This window comes from Triticum dicoccoides, chromosome 1A (assembly GCF_002162155.2).
Source record: "Triticum dicoccoides isolate Atlit2015 ecotype Zavitan chromosome 1A, WEW_v2.0, whole genome shotgun sequence".
In the NCBI taxonomy this organism is placed as follows: Eukaryota; Viridiplantae; Streptophyta; class Magnoliopsida; order Poales; family Poaceae; genus Triticum; species Triticum dicoccoides.
The window spans coordinates 484,946,307-484,960,694 of NC_041380.1; the positions used below are offsets into that span (position 1 = coordinate 484,946,307).

A 14,388-nucleotide genomic window follows, 5' to 3' on the forward strand; every position below is an offset into this window, starting at 1 on the left:
CTCTACCATCGTCTCAAGAATCTATGTTGTGAAGAATCCATTTCCCTGGCATGTGCCCGGATCAGAATCTCCCAAAAAATTGCATTCACTCGCACTGCTACATACTCCCTTCGTCCCACAATATAAGATCATTATCTTGAAAAACGATCTTAGATTGTGAGATCGGTTTTCAAGCTATATTAGCTTGAAAAACAATCTTATATTGTGGGACGGAGGGAGTAGATGAGATCCAATTCTGGGCCAAGCCCCAGCGGTGTATTGTATTACTATGAAACTCATGTGCTATCCTTTTCATGAGTATCTTTGCTACTATCAGGATAAGGTGAAAAGTAACGGATGTCAGATGTACAGTACATAGAAGAATAGAAGGTTTTTCTCTGACAGACCACCCTACAACATTGAGCTATTGTCACAAGCAGCTACTTGTAATATTCAAATACACCTTCGCCCTTTATTACTCCATTGACTATATCTCTATCAATTTTAGACGAGTAAAGTTAAATAGTCTACGCCATAATGTTAAAGAAAGAGCTGTCGACACAATCTACACCATCTTCGGAACCACAAGCCCATAGCGGTCAGGACCTAGCTGCCACTTTCTTCCTTGAGGATCTCTGCTACCTCATTCCTGATACCCTCGCGGAATGATATAAAACCATTACCACTAGTATACCCGGAACCATCAACATCTTGCTCTTCAATTAGATAGTTCTCAAACAACGATGAATCGTCCTGTCCCCCACGAACAATTGCAAGCTTAGGTGTGATACACCTGTCCTGCTTCAACGCATTAATCGTTGTTCTCAAAAGACCTGCACGATATTTTTAGTTGTCAACAAAATAAGTGCTGAGACAGGCAAAAAAGAAACATGCCCAACGTATTGTAAAAAGGTGATACTTACAGTCATGGGGTGGAGGAAAAGGAAGCGAAGGATCAGCAGTCGATGAATAGTAAACAACAAGGTTGGTAAACGCATCCAGAAGAAATATCGGGCTCTCACTCATCGTCAGAGCAGCACGGCTCAGAGTGTGCCGTGGGAATGCTTGCTTGTTAGGTGAGGAGTACGAAATTAAAAGTGGATATATAGCTTTGGCTAGAGAAGATGGCTCCAGTGAGCTGCAAGAATAGTTCAGAGGGGACTTACAAACTTGCAAGTGAGAAAATTAATTCGCATTGATTCACAAAAATGCATGAGATATCACTCCAGCAGCAACAAAGTATAAAATTTTGTTGCCATATCAGTTACAGCAGCAGAAACAAGTTTTTGGACATTCTCCGAGACATACAGGCACCAGACTTTGTGAACCGTACAAAACGAAAAAATTACATACCTGAAAAGGCATTGAAGATATATCCTGTAATCTGGGTGGATGCCTTCTTCATGCAAGCGAAGAAGAGGGCTCCTCAACATTCCAAACACAAACTGGGGTATCATTTGCAGATGGGGGCATTGTGAGAAGTCTATATCAATGTGCGATTCTGGTGTTCGTGGATCAGATCTCAACGCATCATTATACCGAGTTATAAGGATAGCCAGCCAATCATGCACCGAATTTCTGCCTTCTCTAACCCCATTTTCCAGTGAAACTAGAATAACCTGATGGCAGCGTTTCAGAGGAGAATCAAGTTAGGATGACAAAAATAGTATCCATGTGCACCTCTTAAAAGCAATAACTTCCTAGGGTGTGCATTAACAAAAAGGCAGAACATCTTTCCTACCAAAAAAAGGATCGGCTAGAAGAATCTTCGCTAGTCGAAATCCACACAGAATTAACCCAGTGGCCAAACCATTTCTAATGTTAACGGTATATCTTACAACTAATCGCCTCCTACATTTATCTGCCAACAATCTTTCATATCTCAAGCTGCTGAATATCTACATGTGCATGATTAAACGAACTAAACATGAATACCTTATGAACAAGGATATGTAGGACAGCCTCTTGATCGACACTGCCATATATTTCATTGATATTATTAGCCGGCCGATACTGCAATGTCCTTATTCTCAACCGTCTCTTGAGACAAAACCTGTAGCCGCGGAGATGTAGCATTACAAACAACAAAAGTAAGTTTTTGAACAGTACATGTTTCAGTTGGCTACATGCACACTAGCAAACAAAAAAAAGATGGAATGAAGAGATTATAACATGAATAACAAATGCAAGCACAAGCAATAGCTGACATAAACCAAAAATATTAACATCACAGGAGGTCAGGCATCCAAAAGCTAGTTAACGCTTGGAAACTAAAAAGGATGTCTGGGAAATTAAATAGTTCAGGTATCTCGTACCTTGGATATGATTGTGGGCCATTCCCTGATGCCACCTCCACAGGCTCAATGACACTGTACTGAAAAGCGATCTGTACAACAGCAGGTTCTGTGTGCCTGTAAATATCGAAAATCACATTAACTGATTCTGGTGAGAAGTGTTAGACGTGCACAATAAATGAATAGGATCCACCAAAAAATAAGTTTCTTCAGAGCAAAAATAATTATGCTTTTACAGCACAAAAGCCACAAAAGCTCTCTTAGATACTCTATATATGATCATGTAATGGAAATGATTTGCCCATAGAATGTTGAGTTACCCATCCATGTACATTATAATCGGCAACCTACTACATTTCATATGGCTGTCATGAGATAAGGGTTTGAGCAGTTAGACAAGACTTTGCTTTGCACTTACTCTGTTTGTGTCCACCTTGATTACTAGAAAGAAAAAAACTGCAAGCAAAAGGATTTAATTGTGGGAATTTCTCTAACACAGAACAGCAGAAACTACGCTGAATAAATCTAATTTACGTATATCATATCATATCAGAACTTTTTCACCCATAGCATTAGGCATATCAGATAGTATCTTATATCTGCACACCACATACGCTTGGCATGGATTCCAATTCAACACATTCATTATCAACATGAATTGATACACAGAATGGTGAAGATAAGTACCTGGAGAAGCCATCAGCATGGGTAAAGTCAAAGTCATAGGCATATGTAGCAAAAGAATCACAGCAGATAATATGTTGCACATTTTCATATTGAGGATCAGGGAAGAAATGGCCATACTGCAAAAAGATGGATACATTAAAAATTAAACAGTACAATATAGTTAAGGGTCAAATCCTTATCTGTCAGTGCAAAGTTTTGTAACCGTTATGCCACTCATTGCATCAATGACATGTGGGTCCAGACCTAACAGGTGAGTGGCACCCAAGGTGGGCTACAACACTTTGCAGTGACACACATGGGATTTAATCCTACAGATAATGTGAACACAGGTAGCTTGAATGCTTACAGAGTGGCCAGGCTCAAAATCTGGTGATGTTCTCAGCCTGAGAACACAACCAAATGCATAGGGTCGACTCAACAGACGATGTCTGTTCAGAAGAAAAGGCAAGGCAATGAGGAAAAGACCATTCACATCTTATCAAGTTATCAGGAACCTAGGCAGTGGAATTTCAAAAATAAAATACAGAAGACATCATAATATCAAACTCACATGTCCTGGGGAAGTGTTGAATCATCCGCGTTTGCATAGAGAAATAACGAGCCACCACTTTCGATACTTAAAAACTTCAACGAAGCCAAATCGGTGTATTCATCAGTTACAGCAAATATGTCTACACATACTCCTGCTTGAACAGCAACAGCTGCCTGTTTCAAAATTTCACTGAGGTCACTAAATGATGGACACGGTCAAGCAAATGTACTCCCTCCGATCCATATTACTTGTCGCTGCTTTAGTACAACTTTATATACTAAACTTGTACTGAAGCAGCGACAAGTAATATGGATCGGAGGGAGTAACTTTTTTCTCTACAAAATCAAAAGAAGCTTACTAGATCTCTATAGAAAGGTATCTGCTCAGGGAGCAACGCGAGGTCAGCATCTTCCCCTTTGCTAGCGTATTGCTCACCATATCTCCTAGTATCTAGTTGACCATCTCCATAATCAGGAGCACCAGACAGAAAAGCAAATACCCTAGCTGTTCTTGAATTAAGAAGAAACAGTTGGTAGTTAGGCATAAAAACAGCAAGTACAAAACTCTTTGCAAAATACAAATATCTTTACAAACATAATTGCCTACTGACAAGAAGCATTTTTAAAATTGTTCAAATGGATGTGTTAACTTACCCAAAGCAAAAGTAGAACCATACTCTGAACTCAAGTAGTCAATTAGAGAAGACATGGCTGTTCCAAAACCCCGCCCGCCAAGCAAGACCGTATCTGCTTCCTGCCCAGAAGCAGCGCCTCTCTCCCATGAAGATGTAGGCCGCAGTGTGTCCAGGGCAGCGGCAATTCGGTCCTTGCATGTATCAACCTGCTCATAGGTTAACTTACAGTTAAGTGATATCCAGAGACTGACTAAACCAACCTGTAACACTTCGTATAGTTATGTAACATACAGGGGCCAAAAAGGAAAGCAGGGGCATGGCATCTTCAAGGGCGACAGCTAGTCCACCTTCTTCTGAGTCTGGAGGGATGAAAACATTTTTCACGACAGGGACTGGACCTTGTACATCATACAACCCAATCTTGTGGCTGAATGTCATAAGCCCAAACAGGGAGCCTGGAATCAGAGCTGTTGCACAGATAAAACCCAATTGAGAAAAAGGGGAAACTTGACTCACTAACGACACAACATTGTTTGAGCAACCAAAAAATCAGCAAATTACGCATGTTAACCTTCTAGCGCTGCCAGAAGCGCACTCTTGATGAGTTCCAGGAACTCTTCAGAACCTGAAAACATTGAAACAGGGCAATAATCAATTCTTATGATAATCATATAAAGCATAGCACAACCATGACAGACTATTTGAGGATCCAACTGAAATTTGATCGCTGCACATGAAGACTAGTAAAGGCAAATTTGATCCAACTGAAATTGAGCTATACGCGTTCACTCTAATTATTCTTGTTTTATGCCTCTCTTCTAGGTGGCTTACTTGGGTAAAAATTAACTTCCAGCAATACAGAATTTCATGATGGCGAGGCATTAAGCAGCATAATTTGACTTACAAGCGAGATCCACCGCCGCCACATAGACAGGCCGCGCCTTCACACCATCACCTGCACCATCCGCCTCATCCACTGCACAAACACAATTCAAGGCCATGAGAAACCAACTCAAAATCACAAAGCTCCAGAAGGCATAGTCGCTCGCGCGCACACAGAAAGGGAGGCAGGCGCAATCACCTGGCATCTCGAAGTCGATGAAGGAGGCGTTGAGCTCGGGGCAAGCTTCTGGGCGCTGGAAGCGGTGGAGGGCGTCGTCGTCGAAGCCGTTGAGGGTGCCGCAGAGCGCGCAGGCCCAGCCCCAGCGCTCCACGTCGCAGTAGGTGTTGAAGTAGGCCCAGCAGCGCTCGCAGCGCGGGAGGCGGTCGCCGCGGCCGGCGGTGGCGGGCGGCTGGCCGGTCTCGTCGTCGGCGGCGAAGGGCGTCACGGAGATGCCCCACTGGATGCCGCACTCGTCCAGCGCCCCCTGCGTCACGGGGAAGCGGGAGACCGTCGCGCGCACCGCCATGGCGACGGGGGCGCGGGCTCCGGCCGGGATCGGCGAGGTGGGGCGGAAGGGGCGAGGGGGCGCGACTCGCGGCCGCCACGATCTGACACACTGGCCCTGAGACTCGGGCTGACGCCCGCACGCGGTGATCGACGCATTTTTGCGTTTCGCAAGGGATACAAGCTTATCTGAGCCGCACGTTGATGATCTCACGGTCGTGCTGGGTTTAAAATACGTCACCAGGCCTAGTTTCGGACGGCAGTCGTTTACAAAATGGAAAGCAGTATACACTGGAGAAGTATTTGACGGATCTAGGTTTTCTTCGTTTGTGCACTCCTATACTCACTTGTTTTCCTATATTGGCTGACGATTGGTATAACAGTATGGTTAATAATACAATCAACTGATGTTGACATATTACTCATACAAAACGTTAGTTATAAACAGGAAAGAGGAGGAGCATTGCTAGTCACGCTCGCTCGCGACTGCACGCGTTTTGGCGGAGGTTACCGGTGAGCGCCCAGATTTAGAAGGCGGCGGTCGGGAGGGACCGCTGGTCTTTTCAACAGGACCGCGTCATAGTTGATGACCTTTCCTTAGAGTGGTGCACCATTAAGAGGAAGGGGAAGGAGATTTTGGAGCGTGCTAAAGACCCGAGAAAATGCATCGCCAAATGACATTGGCCCCGCGGGTGTGTGACGGCCTTCGCCAAATGACATTGGCCCCGCGCACGCCCAGCGATCCACCCGTCATCGACCCTTCAGCCGGTTCGCCCGAGCGCCCGGAGAGGCTCCCGCGACAAGCCAGCTGGCAATGGACACCTAGGAGGCTCTCTTCACCCTCGAGGATCCCAGAGAGGTGGGTACTCCAACATCCTCTATAGGAGTAACATGCAAATGGCGCTTTTTCTTCTTGGTGATGGGATTCGGACAAGTGGACACAATTTGATCGTGCTGCTTCTGGGAAGTAGATGGACCAAAATGAAAGTACCCTATGGTTCGTTGGGAGGACCTATTTAAACCAAATGTCGAAGGGCGTGTTGCATGTCGGCCGGCGGATTTGTTTCAAAAACACGCCGGTGACTATTGCAAGCAAAGCTTTGTTTTAGAAACAACGATGACTATTGCAACAAGAGATTGTTGGGGAACGTAGTATTTCAAAAAAAATCTACGATCATGCAAGATCTATCTAGGGATGCATAGCAACGAGAGGGGAGAGTGTGTCTACGTACCCTCGTAGACCGAAAGCGGAAGCGTTGAGTGATACGTCTCCAACGTATCTATAATTTTTTATTGTTCCAAGCTATTATATATTCTGTTTTGGATGTTTAATGGGTCTTATTATACATTTTTATATTATTTTTGGGACTAACCTATTAACCAAAGACCCAGTATAAATTGATGTTTTTTGCCTATTTCAGTGTTTCGTAGAAAAGGAATATCAAACGGAGTTCAAACGGAATGAAACCTTCGGAAGCTTGATTTTTGGAACAAACATGATTCAAAGGACTTGGAGTGGACGTAAGGAAACAACCGAGGAGGCCACGAGGCAGGGAGGCGCGCCCCCACCCTCGTGGGCCCCTCGTGGCTCTCCTGACCGACTTCATTCGCTTATATATACTCATATACCCTGAAAACATCCAGGAGCACCACGAAACCCTATTTCCACCGCCGCAACCTTCTGTACCCGTGAGATCCAATCTTGGAGCCTTTTTCAGCGCTCCGCCGGAGGGGGCATCGATCACAGAGGGCTTCTACATCAACACTATAGTCTCTCCAATGATGTGTGAGTAGTTTACTTCAGACCTTCGGGTCCATAGTTATTAGCTAGATGGCGTCTTCTCTCTCTTTGCATCTCAATACAAAGTTCTTCTCGATTTTCTTGGAGATCTATTCGATGTAACTCTTTTTGTGGTGTGTTTGTCGAGATCCGATGAATTGTGGGTTTATGATCAAGATTATCTATGAACAATATTTGAATCTTCTCTGAATTGTTTTATGTATGATTTGTTATCTTTGCAAGTCTCTTCGAATTATCAGTTTGGTTTGGCCTACTAGATTGATCTTTCTTGCAATGGGAGAAGTGCTTAGCTTTGGGTTCAATCTTTCGTTGCTCGATCCCAGTGACAGAAAAGGAAATGACACGTATTGTATTGTTGCTATCGAGGATAAAAAGATGGGATTTATATCATATTGCTTGAGTTTATCCCTCTACATCATGTCATCTTACCTAATGCGTTACTCTGTTCTTATGAACTTAATACTCTAGATGCATGCTGGATAGCGGGTGATGTATGGAGTAATAGTAGTAGATGCAGGCAGGAGTCGGTCTACTTGTCATGGACGAGATGCCTATATACATGATCATGCCTAGATATTCTCATAATTATTCGCTTTTCTATTAATTGCTCGACAGTAATTTGTTCACCCGCCGTAATACTTATGCTATCTTGAGAGAAGCCACTAGTGAAACCTATGGCCCCCGGGTCTATTCTCCATTATATTAATCTCCCGTCAACAAGTTATTTCTGGCACCGTTTATTTTGCAATCTTTACTTTTAATCTATATTATAAAAATACCAAAAATATTATCTTATCATCTCTATCAGATCTCACTTTTGCAAGTGGCTGTGAAGGGATTGACAACCCCTTTATCGCGTTGGTTGCAAGATTCTTATTTGTTTGTGTAGGTATGAGGGACTTATGTGTGGCCTCCTACTGGATTGATATCTTGATTCTCAAAAACTGAGGGGAATACTTACACTACTTTGCTGCATCACCCTTTTCTCTTCAAGGGAAAAACCAGCGCATGCTCAAGAGGTAGCATTGAGTAACGCGGTTGATGTAGTTGAACGTCTTCGCGATCCAACCGATCAAGTACCGAATGCACGGCACCTCCGCGATCTGCACACGTTCAGCTCGATGACGTCCCTCAAACTCTAGATCCAGCTGAGGCCGAGGGAGAGTTTCGTCAGCACGACGGCGTGTTGACGGTGATGATGAAGTTACCGATGCAGGGCTTCGCCTAGACACTACGATAATATGACCGAGGTGGGAATCTGTGGAGGGGGCACCGCACACGGCTAAGAAATCAATTTGTGTGTCTATGGGGTGCCCCCTCCCCCGTATATAAAGGAGGGGAGGAGGAGGAGGGCGGCCACAAGGGGCGCGCCCAAAGGGGGATTCCTACTCCTAGTAGGAGTAGGTTTCCCCCTTTCCTAGTCCAAGTAGGAGAAGAAGTAAGGAGAGGAGAGGGAGAAGGAAAGAGGGGGGCGTCGCCCCCTCCCTAGTCCAATTCGGACCAGCCCATGGGGGGCGCGCGGCCTCCCCTTGTGGCCCTTCTCTCCTTTCCACTAAGGCCCATGAAGGCCCAATACTTTCCCCGGCGAATTCCAGTAACTCTCCGGTACTTCGAAAAATACCCGAACCATTCAGAACCTTTTTGATGTCCGAATATAGCCTCCCAATATATCGATCTTTACATCTCGACCATTTCGAGACTCCTCTTCATGTCCGTGATCTCATCCGGGACTCCGAACAAACTTCGGTCATCAAATCACATAACTCATAATACAAATCGTCATCGAACGTTAAGCGTGCGAACCCTACAGGTTCGAGAACTATGTAGACATGACCGAGACATATCTCCGGTCAATAACCAATAGCGGAACCTGGATGCTCATATTGGCTCCTACATATTCTACGAAGATTTTTATCGGTCAAACCGCACAACAACATACGTTGTTCCCTTTGTCATCGGTATGTTACTTGCCCGAGATTCGATCATCAGTATCCTCATACCTAGTTCAATCTCGTTACTGGCAAGTCTCTTTACTCGTTCCGTAATGCATCATCCCGTAACTAACTCATTAGTCACATTGCTTGCAAGGCTTATAGTGATGTGCATTATCGAGAGGGCCCAAAGATACCTCTCCGACAATCAGAGTGACAAATCCTAATCTCGATCTATGCCAACTCAACAAACACCATCGGAGTGAATGAAATATGCCCTAGAGGCAATAATAAAGTTTTTATTTATATTTCCTTGTATCATGATAAATGTTTATTATTCATGCTAGAATTGTATTAACCGGAAACTTAGTACATGTGTGAATACATAGACAAACAGAGTGTCACTAGTTTGCCTCTATTTGACAAGCTCGTTGAATCAATGATGGTTATGTTTCCTAACCATAGACATGAGTTGTCATTTGATTAACGGGATCACATCATTAGAGAATGATGTGATTGACTTGACCCATCCGTTAGCTTAGCACGATGATCGTTTAGTTTGTTGCTATTACTTTCTCCATAACTTATACATGTTCCTATGACTATGAGATCATGCAACTCCCGAATAATGCAGGAACACTTTGTGTGCTACCAGACGTCACAACGTAACTGGGTGATTATAAAGGTGCTCTATAGGTTTCTTTGATAGTGTTTGTTGAGTTGGCATAGATCGAGATTAGGATTTGTCACTCCGATTGTCGGAGAGGTATCTCTGGGCCCTCTCGGTAATGCACATCACTATAAGCCTTGCAAGCAATGTGACTAATGAGTTAGTTGAGGTATGATGCATTACGGAACGATTAAAGAGACTTGCCGGTAATGAGATTGAACTAGGTATTGAGATACCGATGATCCAATCTTGGGCAAGTAACATACCGATGACAAAGGGAACAACGTATATCGTTATGCAGTTTGACCGATTAAGATCTTCATAGAATATGTGGGAGCCAATATGAACATCCAGGTTCTGCTATTGGTTATTGACCGGAGGCGTGTCTCGGTCATGTCTACATAGTTCTCGAACCCGTAGGGTCCGCACGCTTAACGTTCGGTGATGATCGGTATTATGAGTTTATGTGTTTTGATGTACGGAAGGTAGTTCAGAGTCCCGGATATGATCACAGACATGACGAGGAGTCTGAAAATGGTTGAGACATAAAGATTGATATATTGGACGACTATATTCGGACACCAAAAGTGTTCCGGATGATTTCAGAGAAAACCGTTGTGCCGGAGGGTTACCGGAACCCCCCCCCCCCCCGGTGGAAAGTTGCGCCTTCATGGACCATAGGGAAGAGGGGAGGCAGCCCACAAGGGGTAGCCGCGCCCCCTCCCTATAGGAAGTCCAAATTGGACTAGGGAGGGGGCGCCCCCCTTTCCTTCTCCTCTTCCTCTCCCTTCCTTCCTTCCCCTTCTCCTCCTAGTAGGACTAGGAAAGGAGGAATCCTACTCCTACTAGGAGGAGGATTCCTCCTCCCTTGGCGTGCCACTAGGGCCGGCCGGCCTCCCTCCTTGCCCCCGTATATAAAGGAGCAAGGGGGAGGCCGGCCGGCCCCTGTAGGGCGCGCCAGGAGGAGGATTCCTCCTCCTAGTAGGAGTAGGACTCCCCTTTCCTACTCCTACTAGGAGGAGGAAAGGAAGGGGAAAGGGGAGAAGGAAGGAGAGGGAGGAAAGAAGGAAAGGGGGGCCGCCCCCTAGTCCAATTCGGTTTGGGCTAGGGGGTCGCGCTCCCTGCCTCCTCTCTTCCACCACTTGGCCCATGAGGCCCAATACTTCTTCCCCGTATTCCCGTAACTTCCCGATACTCCGAAAAATACCCGAATCACTCGGAACCTTTCCGATGTCCGAATATAGTTGTCCAATATATCGATCTTTACGTATCGACCATTTCGAGACTCCTCGTCATGTCCCCGATCTCATCCGGGACTCCAAACTACCTTCGGTACATCAAATCACATAAACTCATAATACCGATCGTCACCGAACGTTAAGCGTGCGGACCCTACGGGTTTGAGATCTATGTAGACATGACCGAGACATGTCTTCGGTCAATAACCAATAGCGGAACCTAGATGTTCATATTGGTTCCTACATATTCTACGAAGATCTTTATCGGTCGAACCGCATAACAACATACGTTGTTCCCTTTGTCATCGGTATGTTACTTGCCCGAGATTCGATCGTCGGTATCTCAATACCTAGTTCAGTCTTATTATCGGCAAGTCTCTTTACTCGTTCCGTAATGCATCATCCCGCAACTAACTCATTAGTTGCATTGCTTGCAAGGCTTATAGTGATCTGCATTACCGAGAGGGCCCAGAGATACCTCTCCGACAATCGGAGTGACAAATCTTAATCTCGATCTATGCCAACTCAACAAGTACCATCGGAGACACCTGTAGAGCACCTTCATAATCACCCAGTTACGTTGTGACGTTTGGTAGCACACAAAGTGTTCCTCCAGTAATCGGGAGTTGCATAATCTCATAGTCATAGGAACATTTATAAGTCATGAAGAAAACAATAGTAGTAAACTAAAACGATCAAGTCCTAAGCTAACGGAATGGGTCAAGTCAATCACATCATTCTCCTAATGTGATCCCGTTTATCAAATGACAACTCATGTCTATGGGTAGGAAACATAACCATCTTTGATCAACGAGCTTGTCAAGTAGAGGCATACTAGTGACACTTTGTTTGTCTATGTATTCACACATGTATTATGTTTCCGGTTAATACAATTCTAGCATGAATAATAAAACACATCGGTGACTATTGCAATAAGAGCTTTGTTTCAAAAACACTGTTGACTATTGTGACAAGAGCTTTGTTTGAGAAACATGCCGCGCAGGGCTAAGACGGATCCAGCAGGGAGGGCTCCCCGACACCGACTGCGACGATGGAGAGACCGTGTGCTGCATTGCGCCCCACTGGAACGATGACCGGGCCGTGAGGATCTCGGGCACTGTCACCGACGTCTGGTGGTGGCTCAGCATTCCCAATCTAGATGTAGGTCAGGAGAGATGTAAGCGGCAGGCCAACCGGCTGCCGGGGCAACGACAAGTGAGGCGGTGAAGAAAAAGAGAAGGGATGTAAGTGGGGCGGCAAAGGCCTGCCTCGCCGGCAAACGATGGATGCCGGAGCGGCCGGCGGCGAGCACGGGCGCACACATGACGCGGGTGAGCGTCTCTCTTGCGGTACTGATTTGGGACAAAAGGATCGAAGAAGATGAGGATAAGGTACAAAACGGTGGTGTGTTATTCCAAAGCTGCAATGATGGGTCCATAAAGGAAGTGTGGCACACAACCAAAAAGGCGGACCCGCACGTGATTTTTAACCGACCAATGAGAAAGTGTTTCCCTATTATTCCCTTCGTTCGAAAATACTTGTCTTAGAAATGATTATATCTAGAACTAAAACAAGTCTAGATACAACCATTTTTAGAACAAGTATTTCCGAACGAAGGGAGTACTAACTGGATCTAGGAAATCTCCCAACACCGCCCCCATGAGCAAAACTGGCCAAATACTTCCCAACCCCCTCTTTTTCTTTGCTGCCATGGGCGATGAGTCGCAAGTTTGGAACGAGCTTAAAAATGCAACGAAAATTTTCTTTTGGGGGCTCGATTTGTGGTTGGTAATGGGACGGACATTCATCTATACACTTCTTTTTTCTCAACACGGTACAATCAAAATCACTCACATACTCTTCGCAAAAAAAAGTCACTCACATACACTCACACCTATAAACTTCTGACATGTTGGTCCGTCTATATGCTTCCTTCTGAAGAATGTTTGTCATTATGGCTGACCCCAACATCCTTGTTCTGGATATGTTTAGAGATAACCGTATCAACATGGACATGAACGTTTGATCTATGGGTGTACATACACCCTATATAAAAATTATTAACTAAACAAAAAGTCAAAAATATTTTGAAAAATAAACTCGACCTTGCATTATACTAAAAAAATCACAAAAAGAAAAAACCATGACTTCATTTAAAGACAAAAGTTTTCGGTCAAAGTAGTGTGAATAGTGACTTGTATTTGCAATAATTTTTTCCCTGAAGTCAATGCTGGTTTTTTATCCATGAAATTTTATATACAGAAAATTTATATACTAATGCAAAGACAAGTCAGATTTATTCTAAAAAACTTCTAAACTTTTTTTACATTAGAATTTTTTAAGAACTGTTTTTTTACATTAGATGTACATACACCTGAGAACCAAAGGGCATTTCTGATAGATCAACACCTCCTTCCCTCAAATGTTTCCAGCTTTTGCAGCAGTGGTCCCCTCATGGAAAGGGTACTGATTTCGAGGAGGCCAAAACGAAGAATATCAAGATAAAAAAAGTCCATGTGATGAACAGAAGCGTAGCGACCTGATGTCTCTCTCCTAGCAACCTTTTGGTTCTTGGTTCCTATTTGCTATTTGTACTGAACTTGGTTTGTAAGGCCAACTCCAACACGCACCCCCATCTGGCCCGTCTGTGTTCGTTTGAGGATAAACGGAAAAACGACGTGACCCAACCACAGACCCCATCTTACTTTTCTGTCCGTTCGACTGTATTCGCGGCCCAAACTTGCGCTGGCTTTGGGGTGAAAGCGGACAGGAAACGACGACTTCCTGGCGTCCTCGTCCGCTGCATGTCCCCCGACCCCATGTGTCACTGACCCACGGTCATTCCACCTCTCTCTCTCTCTCCTCCTTTTCTCTCTCTCCGCGCTGTCGTTGCCCATGCAGGAGCAGTGCCCGCGTCCCGCCGCCGTCCAGGGAGCAGTGCGCTCCGACGAACCCCCCGGCGCCCGTTTTCTGTCCTTTCGACCGTGGTGCCTCGGGCACGGTGGAGGACGAGGAGGAGCCATCGAGGCGTGGCCAGCGCGGGCGACACGCCACCGGCGGCGAGGCGGGCGCGCGCAGGGGCGTGCGGGCACGGATGGGGTGAGAGCGGAGCGACAGAGAGGTGCGGTCGGCGGCGAGGCAGGAGCAGCGGGTCCAGGCGAGGGCGGCGAGCTCAGCGCGGTGCGGGCGGGGCTCGTGTGGCCCTGACAAGGGCGAGGATGCACCAGGCGAGCAC

General features: G+C 45.4%; 1 protein-coding gene across 1 annotated transcript; it reads right to left on the bottom strand.

Annotated features, from left to right (window-relative positions):
* Positions 1 to 258: 258 nt before the first annotated feature.
* Positions 259 to 5,620, bottom strand: LOC119281120 (protein transport protein SEC24-like). Its single transcript, XM_037561744.1, has 14 exons — positions 5,208 to 5,620; positions 5,031 to 5,102; positions 4,698 to 4,751; positions 4,418 to 4,593; positions 4,146 to 4,332; positions 3,851 to 3,996; positions 3,511 to 3,665; positions 3,307 to 3,388; positions 2,961 to 3,076; positions 2,295 to 2,390; positions 1,915 to 2,032; positions 1,333 to 1,598; positions 903 to 1,117; positions 259 to 812 (listed from the first exon to the last, which is right to left on the bottom strand). The coding sequence occupies exons 1-14, from the start codon at positions 5,533 to 5,535 to the stop codon at positions 586 to 588; spliced, it is 2,238 nt and encodes a 745-aa protein (XP_037417641.1). The 5' UTR covers positions 5,536 to 5,620; the 3' UTR covers positions 259 to 585.
* Between the last annotated feature and the right edge of the window lie 8,768 nt (positions 5,621 to 14,388).